Below are 25,221 nucleotides of genomic sequence, written 5' to 3' on the forward strand. Positions count from 1 at the left end.
AAATTGACCTTGGCTTCTCACCTATATCACTTGAATTAGTATTGAACTGAGTGGTCTTTTGGAAGTTCTGAGATATCCTCAAGGTAGCCTGTTCAGCAGCATGCATCAATTTTGTGAGATGAGATCTTCTGAGATTCATAGATAACTTGTCCCAAACTATAAATGTGTCCTTTTGAACAAAATTATTCACAGTTTTTATAAATTCCTGTTAAAAAAAAAAATGTATGTCTTTTAAAAATGCTGGAATCCATGAATCACAGATGTAAGGAAAAATTTAAAGCTCAGTTATATTGAGTTAAAGCTCAGCATACTTACAGTAAGAGTTGAATTAGAAAGGGTGTCCTTGGCTGAATTCGTGCTATTCATGTCACCCAGTAATGGGGATGATTTAGCTAATATTTCTATATATGTAATTATATCCATTGGTGAAAGATCTTTCACAGAATTTCTGTAGATTTCTTGTAGTAAAGCCACAGGTTTCTGTATATGTCTAAACTGTACAAAAATGAGTCCAGAAAAAAGAAACCGATTTAGAGCTCTATTGGATCTTTTTAAGAATAAAGATTGTATGTTAAATTTATTCTAAGTTTGGTTTTCTTGTGCTCTATGTTAATAAGTTATCAGACTACACCTAAACCATGACATGCAGCACTGAAACTTGAAATTATTTGCAAAAGGTTAGCAAATAAAAAGCAGAGAAATTACTTTAGAAAAGAAACAGCATGTTTGAATTAATAACTTTTAAAAATGAGCTTTTAAAAGTTATAATATATGATAATGTATTTTGATTTAGATTTCAATCAACCAGAGAAAAATTCTTTATAATGTGATAGATTGGAAATTTGCTCTTAGCTGACTGATTGTTGTGTTGAGAATCACACTTTCAATCACATGACAATTTTGTGAATGTCCTACTTTATTTACTCTTTGAAATATTTCCTTTGAAGTACAAAATTTCCTGGCATTTGTTATGTTTTCTTAGAATGTGGGAACCAGCCTGGGGTCAAAGTGTGTTCTTACTATTTTGTTCATCAACTTTCTTTATATGTTGAAAGCAAAATTTCCAGTATACTAAATAGTGAAAAAATAATATGCACAAAGTATCTCAAAGTCTTCCTCAGGACTTGGGGATTTTCAAATTGGTCCTTTCTGTGACTCAAACTACCTAAATCTGTACATGTAAATAGTTTTGACTCTACGTGAAGATCAGCTGGTTGCTCTTCTATTTAAAATGTGATGTAGGAAGGATTTTAATGGAAACTAAAATGTCAAAATACAATAAATTCTTAATCTAACTAGTTTACTTACTTTTGTTACCATTCTATCAATATTTGCAGCAATACAGGCATTATCTAGATGGCAGTTCGCACTCACATTTTCTGTAAAAAAAGAAAATGGATCATATAAAAAGCCTAGTAAGTTTTTTAAAATTTTTTTTCCTGGGGCACCTGGGTGACTCAGCCAGTTAAGCATCTGCCTTTCTGCTCAGGTCATGATCCCAGTATGGATCTAGCCCCCACCTCGGACTCCCTGGTTCTCCTCCTACCCATCACCCAACTCATGCTTGCGCTCACTCTCTCTCAAATAAATAAATGAAATATTTTTTCCTAAGATGATTATATTGATTCTAATAATTTTACTCCTTTATTTAAATATTTAAAACACATTCTTAACACTTGAGTTTTATTTTCTGTTTTACTCATTAATATTTATTAGCTTCTCATTATTTTAAAAAATGATTCATAATAAAATATACAATGTTTATTTTTATTCATTTATTTGTCCATATTTATTTTCATTTGTTATTATTTTTATTCATTAAAATGTACAATATTTTATGGGAAATGGAAGACTGTAGTTACCCTACATGTTAACTACCTGTGTTAACCGCATAAAACTTTCGGTCTACCTCTTCCATTAAATGAAACGACAACTTTTTTTTATTTCATTTTATAGATAATGAAAGAATACTGGCAGTTTTAAGAAGATGTAGTTCTTTGTACACTTTACTATTGTGCAGCATTATATTTTATATAGCTCTTCAATATTACATAAAATGTAATCATGTAACTTACCTTGGCAGTGCGTGCCATCATTAGGCGTGAACTGTGATTTCCCTGTGGATGTCTGATAACCTTCCTTGCAGGAGCAATTATACCCACCAACCACGTTTTCACACACTGCATGATCTCCACAGGCAGCTGATTCTCTGCACTCATCTATATCTGGAAATATTTGGAAAATTAAATTTTTTATTTAGTACTTACACAATTGCTACCTTGCTGATACAGTTATATATGGTTAGTGATTTCATATTAAATTTTATAAGAAAGTAAAGAAAATCCCATGATTTGGAAAATGACAGAGCAAACTCAGCTGCATATAGTTATTTTAAACCCCGATTTGGCCAATCCATTTTGAAAGTGAATTTAAAAATGTCATTCATGGACCAAACTCTTGAATTATTTTCTGAGTATAATTATTCATCCACAAAGTCATTAAAATAATTTCCATCATTGACAATTTAACATTTAATCTTAATTTAATAAAGACCCAATTTTTTTTTAAGATTTTATTTATTTGAGAGAGAGAGAACACAGAGGGAGAGTAAGAGGAAGAAGCAGGCTCCCCATTGAGCAGGAAGCCCAATCCGGGGCTCAATCCCATGACCCTGAGATCAGGACCTGAACTGAAGGCAAACACTTAACCGACTGAGCCACCCAGGTGCCCCTAAAGACTCCATTTTAAAAATACATCTACAATTCTTTGTTTTCTACTACTAAACTAAATGGATTGTAACAATTCAGTTTAATCTGCATGATAAAAAAAAAGTAGCTCATTTTTTCCAAAGCTTCATTTTTGCATGTAAGTTATCCTAAAAATTAGCAAAATGTATGATTCAACTCCCTTAAAATTTTACCACAACTTAGTACTTTTTGTCCAGGTTATATTTTACTATGATTCTGAATACACAGTCATCAGAGATAAAGTAACAAATTGTACAGAATTAAGTCTTAGATTTTCAATAGCCATATATCAAAGTCACAGTAAAAATGTTAGGTTTTAAGCTCACATACTTTATATTCTTAATTTAAAATTTTACATACTGCAGTGAAATATGTCTTAAAGTTAAAAATATAGTATAAATACTCTGCCAGTAGGCAGAGTTCCAATAGGGAATGATTCCAAGTAACTGAAGAGTCCAGATCATTACCTTACGCTAATGCAAAGATTTTTGTGTTCCCAGCCTGGCTCTGACATCTTAGAGATACTCTATGTCAGATTAATGATTAAACTTGTAATTATAAATATAAAATTTGATTTTTTAGAAAACTAATAGAGTGCCACAATACAGTTTGCCATAAAAAAAGGGGGAGTAATCAAAGTCCAACTTAAAAGGTCATTTAGCTAGTTATCTTAGAAGTAGTTGATCCTGATTTTTCCCTTCAAAAATGCAATGAAGGCACAGAGTAACATTAAAATTCAAACCACCAAAACCTGAAGCTGACAGTAAGTCTCTTGGTAGTTCTTGAAGACATGTCCATTAGCTAGAAAGGGAATGGTACTAGATTTAAGAAGACAATTCATAGGCTGAAAAAAGGGTAGAAAACTCTTTGTTCTTCTGCCAAGCCTATATATTCATAATCTGTACTCTTCAGAGATCCAACCTCTTCCTCTCTTTTCTGTATATGTGTGTTTAGAGACTGCCACTCCATACACACACACACACACGGAAAATAAAGTAGTATATAGTAATATATAGCATGTACTATACCCAGTGGTATACTGTATCCAAATGGGGATAACACCCCAATGAAGATGTTAATAGAAATAAAATGTTCCGTTTATGATATCAATGGAACATTTTATTTCATGTATATGAAGCTTGTATTTTCTGAATGCCCATGTTTCCTATTTTTAGATGCCTTATTTGCTAACAGGAAATGAGTGTTGATTTCTCTCAATTTTAAAATTATTTGAAGGTGCAGACATTGTCCCAAACCCATCTCTAAGCATCATAAATAGCTTTCTTTTTAAAAGATTTTTATTTATTTGACAGAGAGAGAGCGCAAGCAGGAGGAGTGGGAGAGGGAGAAGCAGGCTCCCTGCCCAGCATTGGTTTCAATCCCAGGACCCTAGGATCATAACCTGAGCCGAAGGCAGACACTTAACAGCTAAGCCACCCAGGAGCCCCAGGAACATACAAATCTGGGCAAACTTAATGCCCATCCTCTCTCTCTCTTGTGTTTTGGACACAGGGTATATAGTCTTGGTGCTCGTAACCAACTGTGTTTCAGTTCTTCTCTGTGTGTCCTCCACACCCGTGGTGCTTGTTGGGTTTCTGCTCTAGTTCAAGCCTTCCTACCACCAGTCACTTAGCCAGTTACTATCCCAGAATGTCAGTGTTGGACCAAGCAGGGTATTTCAACATCTGAATTCACCAAGTGACAAAATGGTAATCTGTAAAAAGAAAATAAGGAGGTAGTCTCCTGGGAGACCAGCATTCAAAATGAGGATTATGTAAATTTGTATATTCTGACTCCAAATGTTATATGAGAATATTAATTAACCTACCAAAGTAATGCTTTTCAAATCTTAATCATCCCACCAAAGTCATGTTTTCCAAATTGTTTGGACTTTTCTGGCTTATACTTTTTGATTTTATAACTTTTTACTCAAATGTGGAAGTAAGGTTTGCTGAATTTGATGTTCTCACTCTGTGCCTTGTAGTAGGGTTCACTGAATCTAACCTAGTAAGGGAGTGTCTAACTACCACAATGGCTATGTGCCTCTACTTTGGTTAGCATATCACTCTATGCCCCTTGCTACCTAGTAATATAGAGAGAATCATAAAATATTGAAAGAGTATGCCATGTCCAAATGAGATGCGACCGGCTTACCAAAATGAACATGACCGCTGTTTTGCAGCAAGATCTATACCCACTTCTCCAGCAATCTCTTGCAGGGCCTCATTAGCTGGGATCTAATAAAAACACTGTGTATCCTTCTTCTTACATGTAAAAGACCCGTAGAAGATTTTAATTCAAATTCTAGTTATAATACTCATTAGCCTTGTGACTTTAGGTAATACTATACAAATACCTTTTATCTCAAAAGAATGCTATTTTATAACAAAGAGGAAATGGATGTGAAGGTGTTTTGAAGTTGTGCCCAAGATGTAATAGGTACAGTTATTCTATTCATATTGTGTGTTTTCTTAATAGCAGGAGCCCTGTGAATATGTAAGTTTGGAGAAAACAGATTGATAATGAGTGTCTCATTAGATTGCCACGTCTTAGTACTCCCCGGAGAGGTAAAAGAGGAAAAGAACCCCTACCACATTTTAATAAAAGTTAAATTGCTCTTCTGTAATTATTTCAGTGTGGCTGGAATTGACATACCTATTTAATAACTGGTCCACTTTTTCTACCACCAACCTAACACTCAGCTTAATATTAATAACTTGATTTTGCCAAACGTAAGCACATCATAACAGTCATTTACTTGTTTTGCACATCAAAATATTCACTTGCTCCTTTTTCATGAGTAAGGTTATGCTGGTTTTTCATGTCTACAATGTGCTGGCCCAGCAGTAGTTCATCATAATCTTCTTTCAGAACATGATCCTATGATTGTTTTGATTCTTATCATTTTCATCAATAACTGAATGGTCTAATGTTTAACTCACAGACTGTGAAAAAAGATAACTTGTGCAATTACTGAGAGTAATTTGCAAAGACAAAATTGGACGTTAATATTATTCAAAGCCAGGAAAAAAAAATCTGAAATGATCAGTGTAGCCAAGTCAATAAGACATAGAAAATTATAAGCAGTAAACAGTGCTCTTCGGCACATGGTAAATGGGAAGGAGTTCTTGGGTTGTACTCATCTGGCCTTGGAAGAATTCACTGTTTTATTGGATATGTCGGTTTTCTCATTTGCGAAATGTGAATCTGGAACCATGTCTCTTGGGAAAGAGGGAATCTGAAATTCTGTTTTACTGTAATTCCAAGGGAAAGCAAATGTTCAGGATGCTAAATTTCCTCAAAACCTTCTGCAACAAAATTACCTTCTCTATGAACAACAGTATTTGAATATTGACTAAAGTAAAGAATTTTGCTTGGGTCATTTCTTGCCCTGAATGGGGGTTCTTAAAACATTGTCTTTTTATAGAGGTTCTTAATGAATATAATTACCAGACATGTCAAATTTAAGGATAAGCTAGACTTTCAAATCAGACGTGATACAGTACAAGGTGATTTACTAATGTAAATGGAAACAGAATTATAGTTCTCTGCTCAAAGTCCCTGAAGATTATCATAATGCATAATGAAAATTACTATAGGACAAGAGAGGTTAAAAAAAAAAAAAAAACTATGGCTGTTCTGCTTGTCAAAAAAGCTTAATCCTTAAGGACAATAAAATTGGTGAGAAATAGCCATTTTTCAGCGAATGAGTTTTCCAGTGAATAATCCATCAAAGAAAACAGGTAGAAGCTGAAGGACTCAATATCGGATGCTGGGTTTTAATATAGTTCTTGTGTTTACTGATTACTTAAAAAAGCTAAAAAGGGAATTAGCCAAAACTTAAGCCCATTCCACAATATCTCAATAATAAAGGAGTATTGGGAGACAGAGTCTGCAATTACAAATATGTTATACTTCCATTAAACGTTGGCATTCGATCATCTCTGTGTGTGTGTGTATTTTCTGTGTCTGGGATTCGATTTTTTTTTTCTAATACAGGAATTCTCTACTTGTAGGGAACACAAACAGACAGAGAAATATAGCCTTTTGTGAATTGGGGCATATTAAAAGTAAACATGCTCAGATGAAAAGACAGATGTCTTCCAGAGACAAGAGGAAGTGGAGAGCATCGTTAAAATTGTATTAAATTTCAATGATTAAGATGTTACAAGTTCTGTTTCTTCATTAACTGGAGCATTTCTAGTAAAGCTTAGCGAGCTCTCTAATTAGAACTTAACTAATAAAGGTAAAATGCATAACACACACACACACACACACACACACACACACACACAACATTCCAAGAAGACTAGCAACAAGAGTAGGGGCTTGAGAAGAACAAATAGTGAGATATTACAAATTTTCTGGACAGAGCTTCATAGATTACTTCCTGAATATACTGTAAAGCTATATACTGTAAAACTTTTTGCTGAAAACACTAAAGATAAAATTTATCCTCCAACACAAGGTGCCTGGGTGGCTCGGTCAGTTAAAGGTTTGCCTTTGGCTCAGGTCATGATCTCAGGGTCCTGGAATCTAGCCCCATGTTAGGCTCCTTACTCAGACAGAAGTCTGCTTCTCCTTCTCCCTCTGCCCCTCTCCCTCAGCTCATGCTCTCTCTCTCTTTCTCTCTCTATCAAATAAATAAATAAAATACTGAAAGAATTATTATCCAACAAAAACTGTCCAATTTTCTCATATTTTAAATCCTTTATTCTCATGCAAAAACATGATCCACTGTATTTGTATGAATCAGATCAATGCCTAAGATTTAGACGGCCACCCATTTTTGCCTCCCGTGGCTTTCCAGATACAAGACTGTGCTTCTAAACCTCTCTTTATCCTAAACATGTGAATCTGGAGTAGCGTGCACATCCCTTGGCTATCAAATGAGAATACATTCTTTTTCTGTTTATATAGCAGAGTAAATTTTATGAAACCATAGGTACATGAGACAAGATAATTTCTTTGATACAGACATTTCTTCGATAAAGTTTCTTTGAACACTGTCTCCTAACTTATCATGTGTTAATAATAACATTGTTAGGCTTCTCCTTCACTTACTGATGAGAATCTCAGTAGGGAACTAATCAAAGGCTTCAGTGTGATCTAAATTAACTTGGATATCTCTCTTTTATCTAACCATGTAAAGTAGAAGCAGCACATCACCTTTGTCCACGTTTCATGCAAAGTTCTAGTCTTGAGTTCTAGTCTAGTCTCTTCTCCTGGCCAATGACTTCACTCTCAGGGCCTCAGTTCGTGTATTAATTCTGCAGATCACTATCCGCCATAATTAATTAAGCTAGTTGTTGGTAAATTGGACAGTTTTGTATAAACCATGATGAAGATGATTTTTAACTTGCTTTCAAAGTTTAAATCTTTGGTTTCGGGGAATTTGCCTCTGAAAATTGTTCAACTCTTTGAATTTCCTAAACAATCTTAATTTCTCAAACTATAATCCAAATTCTATAGGATCTGGTATATCAAATGCATGACCAAATTACAATAGAAGGACATTTAAAAACTTCTAGACACTCTCTTCAGATTCAGAGTGATATTTCACATAGGAATTTAGGGATGAAATTATTATCATCCCAGAGGACATTTTAGTAAACCTGACATGATTTTCTAAATAGGACCCTATTTAGAAACTACAAACATTAGTTTTTCTGAACATTAGTAGTTACATTTAATGCAGACCTTAATAAATAATTCTAAAAGCACTGGAATAATTCTTTTATAACTAATGCCTTTCTGAATATTTTCCAAGAAAATGTAGAGCCCATCTCAGAGTGCATGTCTATAAAAGCATCAATATCTTGCCATGCAAATAGTAATTTTTTTGAGTCAACCTATTAAAGTGTAAATATTTATTCTGTTGTTTGTCACCATGCTAGATCACATACTTTCATGATTTTTTCTTCTCGTAAACTGCTTGATTTTCTCCTCCCAAGTATTTTCCTTATATCCTTAGATAAATATTCCATAGTAACTGATTATACAGCATTAGAGAATGAAAGGAATTGAGGAAGTTACTAAAAGTATTGCACAACTAGGGTACACTCAAAGATGGGTAGAATTTGGTTCAGATAATATTTCATCTCTGGAGGTAATAAGCGGTAAGAGATCGGTACAAATTTAAGTTAGGTGGTCAAACTTACCTTTGCAGATGGTTCCATCATTAGTGATGAACCTGTCCTTGTTACTGCTGGATCTGAAACCGGAGACACACATACAGTAGTAACTTCCCTCTGTGTTAGTGCAGTTGGCATTTTCACCACAGGGCTGGGTCAAATTTCCACACTCGTTATCATCTGTGGACATATCAATTTAAGACTTTATTTTTATATAATTGAGATTTAATTTCTAACATTTTCTACCAGTATTTGGGAACTGCGACTGTTAAACAGTTTAAGGTAATGCGATGTCAATATTTAGGAACGGTTAACAGTACAATCCACATTCCACACTTTTCTCATTTTTATTTATAATGTGACACTTCCTTTGTAGTTGCAAAGCAAAACAGAATATCTTACTTCTGAAAATACTGAGCATTATTATTGAACCTATATCAGAACATATTCCAAATTTCATGTGTAATTTAATAATAATAATGTAATACATCATACTTCTTTGTAAATTTACAATACTCTCTAGAATTAGTCAAAAGCATACCATAAGTTAAAACATCAGAGATTACAAATTGACATGCTCTAATCATGTACCATTATTTTTATTATTTATTCCCTAGAAGAATTTTGCAACACTAGGTCGACACCTCTTCACTTATTAATGAATTTATTCATTGAATACTATGTGTGTTTTATTGTCCTATAGAAGAGCATACAAAAAAAACTTATATCATGGTCCAGGGTCCTTACCTTCTAGTCTTGTAATACAAGTTAACAAAAATATATAGGTTCACAAGCCCTTTAAAAAATCAGAAAGAAATTTATACTACCTGTCAAGTAAATAAAACAGAAAACAAGGGCTTTTCAGATGGGATCATAATAGACTGGAGGAGAGAGAGAATATTTTTAGGTGACATTAAATCTTGTGGGTTGAATTACATCTTGCAAAAAGATATGTTCAAGTCCTAATCCTGTGTCTTGTGAGTAGAGGTCCCTTAGAAATGGGACCTTTGCAGATGTAATCAAGTTAAGATAACGTTACACTGAATTAGTCGGGCCCTAATCCAGTGGCTGGTATTCTTGTGGATATGGTATGGGAAATTTGACATGAAGACACAGAGGGGAAGCCTACGTGAAAACAGAGGAGGCGCTGAAAGTCATGTAGCTGCCAGCCAAGGGACACCATGAACAGAATAGCTGGCAACCACTAGGAGCGAGAAAGAGACAAGAAAGGATTCTTCCCTAGACCCTTTGGAGGGAACATGACCCTTCCAACACCTTGATTTCAGACTTCTATCTTCCAGAACCAGGGAGGTTCTGGAACAACATTTGTGTTGTTTTGAGCCTCCAGTTTGTGCTAGTTGTTAAGGCATCCCTCAGAAACTAATGGACCCATACTGGCCAATGCAGGATAGAGAAGCATTGGTTGGAGAGAAGAAAGATCAGGAAAAGGAAGATAGAATGTTGAACAAAGATGCAAGCATAGGGTAACTGAAACATTTCTGAAGATAGAGGAAAGCCAAATTGGGGAGCACAGAGAAAAACCATAGGGGAATCTCTCTAAAAACAAGTTCAAAAAATATCTTTAATTTTCATCCCCCGTTTTTATCAAACCAAGTTTAATTTCTCTTTAAGAACAAACGGTATGATATTTAATTTGTACACAGGCTATTGCAGATATACAGTGGTAATGAAGAGTTGGAGATTTTCCTGAATGTTTTATAAATATGAATTCATCGGATCCTTACATAAGCTCTAGGAAGAAGGTACCATTGTTACCCCCTCTAACTGCTGAAGAAAAGAAGGAATAGAGAGAAAAAAGTAACTTGCCAATATCACACAGCTAGTTACAGAGCCAGGTAGTTTGGTTCCAAAGCCTGTTCTCTTAACTGTTGCCTCCTGCTGCTTCTGTGAGAATTATTTTAAAATGCCAAAATGTATAATAAGATCTTATCAAATGAATTATGGGTCTATTTTGGGAAATGGAAAGATATTGAAGTAGTGATTTCAGAAGGAAAATGGAGACTTTATTTGCATTCTATTTTTTTTTTTTTAAATTTGAGAGAGACAGAGAGAGCCCTCATGGGGGGAGGAGCAGAAGGAGAGGGACAAGGAGACTCCCTGCCAATGGGTCTTGATCCCATGATTCTGAGATCATGATCTGAGCTTAACTAACTGAACCACCCAGGCACCCAGACATAGAATTTAGAAAAATTCTATTTTTTTCATCTTTTTATTTTATTTTATTTTTAATTAAATTAATTTATTTATTTTCAGAAAAACAGTATTCATTATTTTTTCACCACACCCAGTGCTCCATGCAATCCGTGCCCTCTATAATATCCACCACCTGGTACCCCAACCTCCCACCCCCCCCACCACTTCAAACCCCTCAGATTGTTTTTCAGAGTCCATAGTCTCTTGTGATTCACCTCCCCTTCCAATTTACCCCAACCCCCTTCTCCTCTCTAACACCCCTTGTCCTCCATGATATTTGTTATGCTCCACAAATAAGTGAAACCATATGATAATTGACTCTCTCTGCTTGACTTATTTCACTCAGCATAATCTCTTCCAGTCCCGTCCATGTTTCTACAAATGTTGGGTATTCATCCTTTCTGATGAAGGCATAATACCCCATAGTGTATATGGACCACATCTTCCTTATCCATTCGTCCATTGAAGGGCATCTTGGTTCTTTCCATAGTTTGGCGACCATGGCCATTGCTGCTATTAACATTGGGGTACAGATGGCCCTTCTTTTCATGACATCTGTATCTTTGGGGTAAATACCCAGGAGTGCAATTGCAGGGTCATAGAGAAGTTCTATTTTTAATTTTTTGAGGAATCTCCACACTGTTCTCTAAAGAGGTTGCACCAACTTGCATTCCCACCAACAGTGGAAGAGGGTTCCCCTTTCTCTACATCCTCTCCAACACATGTTGTTTCCTGTTTTGTTAATTTCGGCCATTGTAACTGGTGTAAGGTGATATCTCAATGTGGTTTTAATTTGAATCTCCTTGAGGGCTAGTGATGATGAACATTTTTTCATGTGTCTGATAGCAATGAAGACATACAAATGGCTTCAGACACATGAAAAATTCTATTTTTAACTTAAGTTTTATTTCCACTTACTCATTTGCAAACACTAAGGATATATGTGTAGACATTAACATATGGTAGAAACTAGGGGTGAATTCCTCTCTTTTTTCAAAAATGACTATGGACAGGTCAGGTAAGATTTTCAAGCTAAGTGCTTTAAATGTACTTAAACATGTTAGAGCTCAGTACCAAAAAATATTATTTACTGCTATAGTCAGTGACCAAGATTAGTGTTCTAGGCATCCTGACACAATGGTTCAGGGACCCAGGCTCTTGCCATCTAATGGCTCCACCACCCACTGGGTCTCCAGGCTCTCTGTATTGATCCAGGTAGGGAGTTAGGGTAGAATGGAGCATAAAAGAGTCATCCATCACTTTGGTCCACATTCTTTTTTTTTAATTAATTTTTTATTTTTTATAGACATATAAAAACCTGTACCCCAGGGGTACAGGTCTGTGAATCACCAGGTTTACACACTTCACAGCACTCACCAAAGCACATACCCTCCCCAATGTCCATAATCCCACCCCCTTCTCCCAAACCCCCTCCCCCCAGCAACCCTCAGTTTGTTTTGTGAGATTAAGAGTCACTTATGGTTTGTCTCCCTCCCAATCCCATCTTGGTCCACATTCTATTCACCAGAATTCATTCAAATGGACACATTTAACTACAAGGGAGGCTGGTGGTTATAGGCCAGGAAGAAGAAAGAAGAGATTTTGAACAGTCAGAGCTCTCTGCCATATTTATTGTTCCACAAATATAGTTGCATTTGAATAATGAAACCAGATATATGTGAATACCAAAAAATTTTACCAAATATAAGAAAATCTAGTTGATTAATAGCAAACATACATAAATTAATTGGAACTCAAAAGGGAAGATAACATTATATTTTTGAAGTTACTGTAATTTCTTTAATTAATAAACATCTTTTAAATTAGACATATCCATTGCATTAATAGCTGTTACTCTTCCCTTGGCCAATCATTTATTTTGTGTGCTTTTGATTTGTGTTGATATTTTGATATTGTGCCTCTGATGGAGGATGAAAGAGGAACTATAGTTCTGTCTCTGCCCTTCAGAATCTGGAGACCTTGACAAGCGGGGACGAGTAAGCAGAGACCAGAGAAGTGCATATGTGGTGAAAGAAGACTCTGCCAGAATAAATGATGGCCTCATTCCCTTTACTCGGGTGGGGAAAGAGGACAGAAGAGATTTCATGGAGTCTGGAAGGATGAGGTTTTCGTGCATTACATTTTTATATAGTTTTATTTGGACATAATTTTAGGCATTATGGAACTATTAAAAAATGTTATGGAAGGAGAAGGAACTAACATAATTGATATCATTCACCTCCCACCTGACTGCAGGGTAGTCTAGGACACCATGTGGCATCCATGAGAGCACATTTTAAGACATGGTTATCGGACATGATTACTACCATTCACTGAAGACTCCCAATGAACCAGGCATTGTACTAAGCACTTTGGATACATTATCTGACACTTGTTTTTAGTCCTCATATAAACCTAATGATGCAGATGTGATTCCTATTTTACAATAAAACTGAAATACAAAACGTTGGATTACCTTGCCCAAAGGTACACAACTAATAAGTGGCAAAGTTTGATTCAAGCCTGGAGCATTCTGAATGTCAAAGTGATCTCATTTTTCCTAAATACTACATTATAAGAGAGTTCATTGTGGTAATAGCTACCATTTACTGAGTGTTTATTATGTGCTAGTTACTGTGATAGAAAGATTACTGTAAAATGGAAAGTATGTTGTGACTACCTCAGATAATTGTCAAGAGGACTAACGAAATTGACATTCAGACAATTTTTAGAGTGGTGCCTAGCATGTAGTAAACACTATATACAGGCTGCTAATCTCCTTATTTACAAAATACTACTATTGCTATTTAAATTGCTAGAAATCTGGTTCCTGCTTAAAATTCTTAACAGCAACCTGGCCTTAGTGTGTAATGTTATCTCTTCTCTATGTGGAAGGGAGCTTCTGAATTTTGGGAACAGGTTTAAATCACTTATCTTTACACAGGTATAATAATAAAGATATTTATTTATTATAAATTCCTTATTATTTATAAGGAATCTATAATGTATGGTCGTACGATTACTTTTCTCACAGCTCAATTTTTAAAATTTCAGTAATTTATTTTATTATTTTTTAAGAGTTTATTTGTTCTAGAGAGAGAGAGAGAAAGAGAGAGAGCAAACAAGCTGGAGTAAGGGGAGGATGAGGAGAGGCAGATTCCCGCCTGAGCAGGGAGACTGACATGGGAGTTCAATCCCTAGACCCCCAGGATCATGACCTGAACTGAAGGCAGACGCTTAACCAACTGAGCCACCCAGGCACCCAAGTAAGATAAATTTTGAATGGCTTTATATAAACTGTGCTGAAAATGTAATACTTTATTAAGAGGTAATACTTTATTAACATGTCTATTTAATTTTTAATTTATTCTGTACACAGAGATACAGTCTATAACTCTAATGACAGTATATACATATATACTTGGAGCAAGCATATATGTTTATGTATGCATACACAAAACTAGTTTATTCAAATTAACTGAGAGCAGCTCACAGATTGAACACAATCATCTAAATAAAGTAAAAGAAAAATATTTCATAACGCTGGGTTTGATTCAATCATTTAGTTACTCAAATATTTATGGAGTCTCCTAGTTCCCAAATGTGAATATGGTCTATATTGGGAAATAAGTAAAAATTAATCAAAAAGTCAGGATATGTGCCCTGCTGTCAGAGTTCACTTTCTAAAGCAAGTTAACACAGTAGCATATAATTGAGTTCTTATTAAAATAAAAGTTTCAATTTTTATCTCAAAATTTGACTCCTTTTACAGCATACTAGGAAAAGTTTATATTAACTTTAGAAGAAATTGTGCTCTCAGATCAGTTATTGGTAATAAAGAGAACGAGGAAGATTGTATCCCTTGTGGTCTATAGCTGAAAAATGATATGCAAAAATACTGAGAAAAAGGACTCACTAGGTCTGAAGCATTGGTCAGAGTCCAAGAAAATGAGACCCTTTATATCAACTGATTATGTTTCTAAAAATAAATTAACATGGCAATAAGTTATTGGACTCCAACACATTTTTAAAACTGTTGGGCAACATTATTAATAGCCAGAAAAAAGAGATTAACAATGATTTTTGTGTCTTTCTCTACTGTGTGGTTTTGAGCACTTGACCTCTTAGCTTTCTTATCAAGAATTGGGAAATAAAAGTATTTTGTTATCTCTCTCCCAATCTTCTGGACTGAATATACAATAAGGACTAATTCCCTAATGGTCTGAGTCAAATCTTGTTTTTGTAAAATAGCACTTATCTAAAAGTAACCTCCTCGTTTCCCCCAAGATAGTGGAGATAGGCAAGAAATTATCTTCATGAAGTAATATATAAATTTGAAGTATTAAAATAGCCTTAACGTTTCCAGTGTCCAACTTCATAATAATTAATTTTCAAGGAGAAAGTTTCTTTGGATGGATATAATACAGGAAAACAGAAGCCTGCTTCTTTTGTGCTCTAATTTCCATTGTTCAAATCAATTGACCAGTTCCCTTACCCACTCTCTGTAACTCTAAGTTTAAGCCTCCTTGTGGGATTATAAACTAAATATTTCGATTAGAATATCACTTGAGAAATTCACTGTTACACCATTAAGTTGGAGATAAAAAATTTTTAACATTTATCAAAAACTGTTAAAGAGAAATATTAACATTCCTTCAGCAAAAATTTTTTTCATGGTTCATGTAGAACACACTGAGTTGAGCAGTCGAGAACAAAAGCATTCTCATCTGGTAACACAACAGGATCCATAACTACTGGAGAAGATGGACAAAGGCCTCCATTCTTAGGATGCAGGGTGTGTAACAAATACAAGGGCTATTTAGCAGTGCAGTGGTAACTCAGAGAGGAGAATGGTTTCCTGGGCAAGTTTTCAAGATAGAAGGGTGAAGGTTATTTACAGGGAAGGTTTAGAAGAGGAGGGGATGCTGGAGCCAACCACTGAAGTATAAGAATTTAGACAAACTAAAGGGGCTCCCAGTAATCCTTTCAAAGGAAAGAGCTTATCCCAGGCTTGGAGGCCTGCGCGAGCTGCATAATTTACAACAGAGCTATGTTGTTGAACACTGGGTAGAAGCGTAGAAGGTGAAGGACAAGACTGTGTGGGTAGGCATGGCCTAAACTCAGAAAACACTTGCCAAGAATTTGGGACTATATTCACTGAGTAAAATAATGGTCATCATCAAATTTATGTAGTGGAGAAATCTGATTAGATTTGAATTTCAAAACAGGTTTGGAAAGATAATGAAAATTAGCTAAGATCCCAGTAGACAGGGCAGAACACTACAAGACATGAAGAACCAACCAAAGCAGAATCAAGGAGAAAGTGGGGTAAGCTATATTTTGGAAATATTTAGAGGTTAAAAATCAATGATGTGGGGAGAGAAAAAAAAAAAAGTGGTTAGGTTAAACGTGATTAGGCATGAATTGAAAATTGTATCAGTTGGATAATGGCTATATGTGGATCTTTTATTATTAATATTATTTGCTTTTGTGTGTTTGGATTTTTGATAATAGGATAATTTTTAAAATATCAGTGGGGATTAGAGATTAATTAGATATAAATTAACTAGAGAGGGAGAAGGCAGGGATGACTCCCAGATTCCCACTGGAAGAAGTCTGGCTGATAAACTGATCCAATTACCAGGACAGGGAGAAGCAGAAGAGGAGCTTCCTTTGGGGCTAATGAAGGATTTTGCTTTGACCAAGGAAAGACTGAGGTGCCTTTAGCACATTAAATAGTATTAACAATTGGGCAGTCGATCATGTAGTCATAAATTATTTAATCACGAGGTAACACTCAAGGCTCCCTCCTCTTCCAGAGGAGGTGTCAGAATCAAAAGCCTGGCGTTTATTCAGCTCTAGTGCAAGTAGCAAGCCTGCTGTCTTTCTTTACACCTATCTCTAGGTGGACCCTGTCTCCTGACACCTTCTGCTTTCATCTCGGTAGTTTTAATGAACATGGCTGTGGCATTATTGCACTCTTGTTTTCCTTTTGTTGTTGTAGCTGTTCTTTGTATGTTTTTACTTGGGTTTGGCTCTTCTGACCAACTGAGTAATACAATCCAGAGGTTAGGATGTGAGAACAGAGAACAGGGACCAAGAAAGCCCCTTAGCTTATTTTCGTTCCCAGTGTTGGCAAGAAAAACCTTGGCAGTTCCAACAAGGTTCAGTCCAGCTACCAGAAAGCCACACAGAAGTGTAAATAATAAACAGGTGTAAATGCTAGAATCCTCTCTCAACCTATTTTTGGGCAATGTGTTCCTGTGGTTGGTGGCTAGCTACTCATTTTGTTATTGTGGGCTTATACAAAAAACCGAGATCAGTGCAGTTTATACCTAATAATCTGAAAGAAGAGAGAAAACATTTCTCAGGCATTCTGCTAGTCAGCTCATTTTATTTATTATTACAATAACACAATGATTGGTATTATCCCTAGTTTACTTATGACAAAGCAAACCTCAAATGAGCTAAATCATGCAGTGTAGAGGGAAAAATCTATTGTACACAGTTTTTATCCCAAGACTAGCTGGCTCTACCTTGTATCTCTGCATTGTAGACTGAGGTGTACTTAGTCATAAAGTAGTCTTCTAAACAAGGCACCATTAATGGGCATCTAATTCTCTAAATCCAAGAGTGATATAGACTACCCAAGTAATAACATGTTTTTGGCAACAAACCATACAATTATATGACTTTGTGTATGATAAAGTAGAATTTTATAACTTTTTTTTTATGGTTTATTAAGACACTGGCATTCCAGAAGCTGAACACAATTTGTGTTCCATTTTTGTTAATCTAATGACCTCACTTAGGGAAAAATAATTAAAAAGAGAAAATATTATCTTCTTTTTGCAAGCACTTGAGATATTATTGGCAGGGCTCAAATGGATTATAACAACTTGAAAGCCACAGAACCTTAACAGCAACATTGCTTCTACACACATTCTCCCTCCGGACACGACTGCCAGTATTGCTCCGTAAATTTGAACACTAAAATGACTATAACTATGATGTGACTCCTTGTGAAACAGATCCTCTATGTCAAAGGTGGGGCAATGCCAAAGCTTTACTTTTTTCCTTCTATTTTTCTCCCCAAGGCAGCCTGCTGGGCTCATTTATTTCCAGCAGCACTGACAATTCTCTTCTCATACCCAACACTCTAATGAACTTAGAAAAATCATCATTATTAGCCTCCTCAATTATGGACTTTCTGCGGTTTGTACTCTTCTTGGGAATATTAAGGTAAACATACAGGTAAGGGGGAGAAAAGGTCAAGAGAAGGGAAAGATGAAAGAACAACAGTGGAATTAGAATGGGTTCAGCCATCCAAGAAAAGAACTGGAGTTATTGCTTCCACACTGAAATGATGTCATTACATCCTCTATCTAAGACAAGGAAAAGAAAGACAGAGTTATATTTTTCTTCCCCTCTAAGAATTTCTCTTGCACCTTAAGTGAAGGCCAGAATATGATACACACATAACCCACCCTTCCACATACACAGAATCACATTTGCAGAATTATTAAGAAGATAATATTAGATAAATGTAAGTAATATTAGATAACAAATAAAAAATTATTAGATAAAAAATAAGTAAATCCGGTATTGAAGAAATCCTTCTCACTTTTCCATTGTTGATTATAAAATACATAGTATAAACTCATTTTTTCTATGACCATTGATTTAATAAGTCCAATTTAGTAAAGAAAAATCAGATATATCAAATGCAAAGTGTTAGAATTATCACGGCAAGGAAATTTGGATTACACAAGAATCAAGTCCACTGGGTATTCATTATTTTAAAGAATTTCTTCAATGAAAAAAATTTTCTTAAACTATTCAAAACTATAAATATTATTTCAAGTTTTTGAAAAGAAAAGTTTTTTGAAAATACTTGATATTTCAAGTATTTGCCTTTGATTATGGATCAGGTTTTTCCAAGGATGGATATATATATACATAATATATAAGCATATATTATTATATATATTATTAATATATTTTATATATATATCCCCCAGCCCCACACCCAAGGTGTAGAATGGTCTCGGGCTGTTTTTGCATTTACTTATTTTCTGAAGGAAATGTAACACTTGAGAAAATGTTCTTATTTTATGCTATGATCATTTTTGGTTCTCTCTTTGTCAGAACTATTAAAACATACATTTTAGAGCAAACAAGCAAAACTAAATATAAATAGAGTAGGAAAAAAAAGAAAACAAGCCATCTAATTTCTCTAGACACTGGAAGCCACTTCTCTTGCTCATTGGCTGCAGAGGGCAAGATCAAAATCCTCATACACTTATTTCAAATTATGAATCAATGATTCTAATTTTTTTTTCATTCCATTGTATCTATTAACTATAATAGTAAAGATGAATAACACTCTTAGAGTCTTTTTGGTATTTCAGTTATAGTTATAAAATAGGTTTTGAGAAACTAGTTTTATTGATTTTTGTTTCTAATCATTAAAGTAATACATATTCAAGGGGAAAATCAAATCAATGGTAGAAAAACCTTACAAGCTCTCAGACAAAAAAAGTTGCCAGTTAACAAAGGAAAATGATTAAAATAGTATCAGATTCTCACTAACATACCTGAGAGGCAGTAGGATAGCATGTGCAAGTCACTGGGATAAAATAACTGATCCTATAGTTCTCTAGCCAGCTAAAGAAATCTTTCACTCAATACAGTGAGAAACAGTTGTAGAAAAGCACAAATTCAGAGAGTAGGTGACCCACCCATGTACTCTGTGTGAAGTAAACATTCAAGATAATGTTTTAATTAAATAATAAAGTAATTCAGTAGATAGGCCTTAACACAGAGGAAGATTAGACTGAGGTGTAATAATGGTGGATATGATCAACCCTACAGAATACAAATTCAAATGAATGATTGTAGGATTAGGAATGTTCAAAATAAGAGATAATTTGGGGGGCGCCTGGGTGGCTCAGTGGGTTAGGCCGCTGCCTTCGGCTCAGGTCATGATCTCAGGGTCCTGGGATCGAGTCCCGCATCAGGCTCTCTGCTCAGCGGGGAGCCTGCTTCCTCCTCTCTCTCTCTGCCTGCCTCTCTGCCTACTTGTGATTTCTCTCTGTCAAATAAATAAATAAAATCTTTAAAAAAAAAAAAAAAAAAAAAAAAGAGATAATTTGGGTTCTTACATTTACTCAAAGGAAAAGCTAATAGCAGGGACATAGTTGAGTTCATAGAGCTGGTATCACGTTGGTCAAGGTGAGAATAGGGTACAGTGCACAAGCAAAACACATTGCAGAAAGGAAGTGTTGTTACCTAATTTTAGTGAAGTATAAAAACATGGATTTGATTCTGAGTACCAGGAGTAGGTGTCAGGGAGCAAGAATTTCCTACCCCATTCAAGGTCCTTCTAGCTGGATTAAGAATCAGATAGACATGAGGCAGATGAACAGGAGAAAATAAAACTTAATAGTAGGGGAATCCACCCAGACATGGAAATATCAACAATAGTCAGGCAAAAGGAAGTATTTATGTCACTCTGAAGTAAGGAGAAGGAGGCTAGGGTCTGGGACTTCAAAGGGAAGGAATGCAATTCGCAGGATGATGAAAAAGAGTACATTTTTTGTTGTTTGTTTTTAGATTTCAAGTTTTTATTTAAATCCTAGTTAGTTAACATATATGGTAAAATTGGTTTCAGATGTAGAATTAAGTGGTTCATCGCTTTCCTGTACTATGCAGTGCTCATCACAACAAGAGCAAATGCTGGATAAACATTTGTTGAGCCACTCAGAATGAGTGGGTCATAGACGACTTTGATCAAACAAGCCTTGCTAGATTTTTCCCTGTCTACTACACCTAGTTTGTAGTAAAAAATAGTTATCTTTGGTGATATCTCTCTTCCTGGAACAGGTCCTTTATTAAATTATTTTTGAGAAGTGAAGGGGGAGGTAAAGAGCTTTTCCTGAATCTACTTGGTTTTGACTGCTTTTTAACTGAAAAGAATCTTCTTCACACTAAAGAGACCCCATCTTGGGGCGTCCTGCCCTTAGCCCCTACGTAGGAAATGGACTGAAAAATTCACACCTGAATTTTCAAAAAAGCAAAGAAAAGAGGGGTGAATAGTAAATTTCAAAGTTAAAATAAAGAGGAAGAAAATGAAACTATAAACAAAATAAAATATCCTATACGAAATAATTTTGCTGGAATAAAAATATTTATCAAATTCAACTGTTAAACCAAATGAAAGAAACCTATATTTCCCATTATAAGACTCATTTTATTAGATTAGATTACAGATGAAATTCAGCTATATTTTGTTAATAATTAATGTACTTAAAGTTTAAAGCAAATCGAAAATAAATCAATGAACCAAGAAGATAGGGATGACACATTTACTATCAAAGTATATACCTACAACACTGGCAGCCTGACAATCAATGCATTCTTGTTTCCTTGATTTTAAGATGCCATAAACTTAATGACACTTGATCAATGTAATAAAATGTTTTGGAAAAAAAAAAACCCTATATCCAATCTACTCTTACTAAAAGTTTAAACATTTATCCATACAACTACATAGTACTCTCTTTACTGTATCATGAAGTTGACTCTAATCATCTTTGACATTTTGTTCTAATATTATTTGGGATTTCCTCTGTCACCCAACTGTACATAGTATAATGATGATATGCTACCGTCCATAACTTGGGATTATAACTTTTTCCTCTGTATTTACTACATTTAGGTGTGACAGATGGTATTGAAAAGCAAAACTATTAGTTTTGTCTAATTTTTTTTTTTTTTTAGTTAAACTAGGATTTTGCTTGTCCCATGTCTGAGTGATATTCTTCCCGCTGCCTACATTGGTGGTATCAATTTCACCTAAGTCTTGCACATTTTATTATCTATTCCAAGAGATAGGACTGTCTTAATTTCTGAGAAAGAAATGGGAACAAACACAACTTATATCTCTATCAGTCAGTAGTGCATCTTGATATCAGACTGACTAATATGAAAAAATAGCATTGTTTAATGTTCAAATCTATATTATATTTTAATTTTTGGTGGGGCAAAAGCCTAACGCTCATTTTTCAAATCCTTCAGTTATAGTACAGGGCCCAGAGAGCGAAGCATGGGCAGGATTTCAGGCTATCTGCAATCAACATTTAATGCATCCCTAATATGCCTCAGTTAGCAGCCCTTTGTCCTTCTTAGAGATTACATTCACTCTCTGTATTCAACTGTTACCCCTGGGGACACTCCTACATGCCTTTTTTTTTTTTTTTTTTTTTTTTTTTTTTTTTTTTTTTTTTTTTGGTCTACATCCTTAATCTCTCTCTGAATTTTAATTCAATAGCTACTAGATAGTCCTACTTATCTCTTTCAACAATTCCCTAAATTAACTATAGAAACTTTTAATTTATTACCTTCCTCTTTAAAGATGACAACCATTTGCCTCCCTTAAGCTCTTTTTATCCACACCATTATTTCACGAGTCCTTGTGCAGACACATGTTGAAGACACCTTTGATTCCTTTCTCTTCCTGTCTTCTCCATCCAAGCATGAACTTTATCTTGACAATGTCAGGATGACATCTTTTTCTTTAGATATTTGCCGTAAATCATATCATATAGCCTTCTAAATTAGAATGAAATGTTACATATGTGTTTTATTTTATTACTAATAAGTATATATGTACATATAGGTATATATATGTGTCTGTATAAATGTAACATACATAGTTTTTATTTGTTGAGAGAAAAAATTCAGAAATATAATGTCAATGATTTTCCCATCTTATTGGTGACATACACTTTCAAATCTGACACACATCTCAAAATGTACAAAATACAGCACTACATAAAGCTAATCAAATAACAAATTTTAATTGATACAAACTGTGGTGCCAATCTGCTTGAGAAAAAATGGCCACAGATGCTTACCTTTTCTTAAGTAAACTTGATATGCAAAAGCGTGGTATACATAAACACTTGTTTTCCTATCTTATTATTATTAAAACAAGTTTCCCATATTTTATTATTATAAGTAGATGAACTCTCTACAAATATGTCCTCGATTTTAAACTGTGAGAGTATCAAGGAAGAACACCATAAATTATTGATATTTGTATTTTCAGACATTGTATATATCTGCTCCATAGTAGAGGCACAATAAACGCTTGTCCAATAAAGACATTATAACACTGAGTCTTCTCATTTACACCCAGATCTGAGTATGTCATACCCTTTTTCTCACGTTGGTATGTGCTTTGTTTGGTATGCTTGGTATGCTTATGACTTGGTATACGCTTTGTAAGGGGCAAGAATCATATGAGCAAACTGCAACAGAGACTATGCTGTTCAGTAGGCAATTCATACTCCATATTTCCTTTGCCCTGATCCCACTTTGCTCCTTTGTGCCCCTGCATGTTCTTCCTCCCTGATCCCAAACTCCTCTGACTGTCTACTTAGGGGTATGTTCACTTCCAGAGTGCTACCAAGATGATCTTTCTCTGCCTTTTGAAGTGTCTTTAGTGAGACAGAAACCTCTGATTAGATTTGGATATTTGAGATCTACTTTGGGACTGTGAAAAATAAATCTTGTATTCCTGTTTTTCATACTAGCAGGATTAAATATGATGTTTGTTTTTATTTTGAAGGTAAGTCTGCTTTTGTCATAAAGCATGTCACAGAACTATTATTTCATCATTTATGTCTGGCTGGTCTCAAATCATCAGTCACTTGACTATTTTATAGCATTTCTGAGTAAAAAAAAATAAAAATAAAAATAAATTTATACATAATAAAATCATGGCCCTAAGAAATAATTAAAGCATGTAAAGAAACACTGTTTTATGGGGCATATAATAAACATATGGGCATTTCTTCAATTCTCAGGAGAATCCATTGATTTAAAACTTGTTGCCATTCAAAAAAAAGGTGTGAGTAATTTATAGCTCTTTAAATTGAAAATGATACGAGGTGTAATCAAATACCACGCTTCCAACCCTAAAATAATTGCCTTAAGGGTCAGGTAGAAATTGCTTTCCTCCATCAGTTTTGTAGCCTTATACCACTGGTTAGGTACACTGAGCAGTGTGAAGATGATTTAGCTAATAGTACAGACTCTGGGAAAAGACCTGATGCCTTATTTTCTGGACCAGTGATCTGACCCAATATGGGATGGTAAAACTGATTATATAACTTGAGATACGAATACTTAAGAGCAAGGCAGACTGATTCAAAAACTTTGTCCAACGTGAAAATGAATGTTCAAGATCAGAGTGATCCTGATATTTCTGTATAATGTACATTCCCTTATCACTCTAGTGCTTTTTCTAGCTCAGAGTATGCATTTACTGGATTTTTTTCATGTTTAATAACATCCCTTTATGACAAGCCACTGAAGTCTTAGAGGTATCTCATTTTTTTTTCAGACACTATTTCTGATCAAAGTACAAAGCAGAAAATGTTGCAGCCATAACCTTAGAATTAAGTTGTTTATATCTCCATATATGATGCAAAAGTAAGTGAAAACAGCAAGGACATTCTGGGCAGTTTTGATTAGGTTGCGTTCTTGCTATCTACTTAAAATGTTTTCATGTTTATTTTTTCCCAGCACTATTGTTAGCACTGTCATTTTAAAACCTAATAAAATTCTTCCATTTAAGCCCCCCCCCTTTTTTTTCTAAAATGTTTCATCAATCATAGTAAAACTGTGTTCTGTCATGGGGTAATTACAAATTGACAGCCCAAAAGGGCATCTCCATGTCCTCATCGCCCTTATCTCTACAGTGGGCAGGGATGACAGCCAATTTATTAGTTGAGATATTGTTAAACTCATCCAATAAAATACTGTTTTCTGCCTCTGTGATGTTTTCTGCTACAGTATCAAAGTTGTTTCTTTCAAAACCCATTTACAGATGGCTGTGATAGCAGTTAGTTATGCCTAATGACTTTGTTGAGCAGACTTACTGAAAATGGGAACATCTTGGTTCTGGCTAAACGATTCATACTAGATATTTTGGGAGCAGAAGGACATGTAATCAGAACAGAATTCTGCTTATTGGTATGTTAAGAAATTTTACAAAGACTTTAAGTCGGGAAGATAAGCCCCAGTCCTGGATCTATTTATAACCAATTATATCATTT

At 34.8% G+C, this 25,221-nt stretch overlaps 1 protein-coding gene across 3 annotated transcripts in view; it reads right to left on the reverse strand.

Moving 5' to 3' along the window:
• ADGRL4 (adhesion G protein-coupled receptor L4) overlaps positions 1-25,221 on the reverse strand; it is a 110,378-nt gene that overhangs the window by 43,011 nt on the left and 42,146 nt on the right. For all 3 annotated transcript variants that reach the window (XM_059135495.1, XM_059135494.1, XM_059135493.1), the window contains exons 3-7: positions 8,909-9,061; positions 2,076-2,225; positions 1,309-1,379; positions 316-495; positions 22-205 (exon numbers count right to left, since the gene is read on the reverse strand). In XM_059135495.1, coding sequence (XP_058991478.1) covers positions 22-205; positions 316-495; positions 1,309-1,379; positions 2,076-2,225; positions 8,909-9,061 — 738 coding nt within the window. The remainder of the gene's footprint in view (positions 1-21; positions 206-315; positions 496-1,308; positions 1,380-2,075; positions 2,226-8,908; positions 9,062-25,221) is intronic.

This window comes from Mustela lutreola, chromosome 10 (genome assembly GCF_030435805.1).
Source record: "Mustela lutreola isolate mMusLut2 chromosome 10, mMusLut2.pri, whole genome shotgun sequence".
NCBI lineage: Eukaryota > Metazoa > Chordata > Mammalia > Carnivora > Mustelidae > Mustela > Mustela lutreola.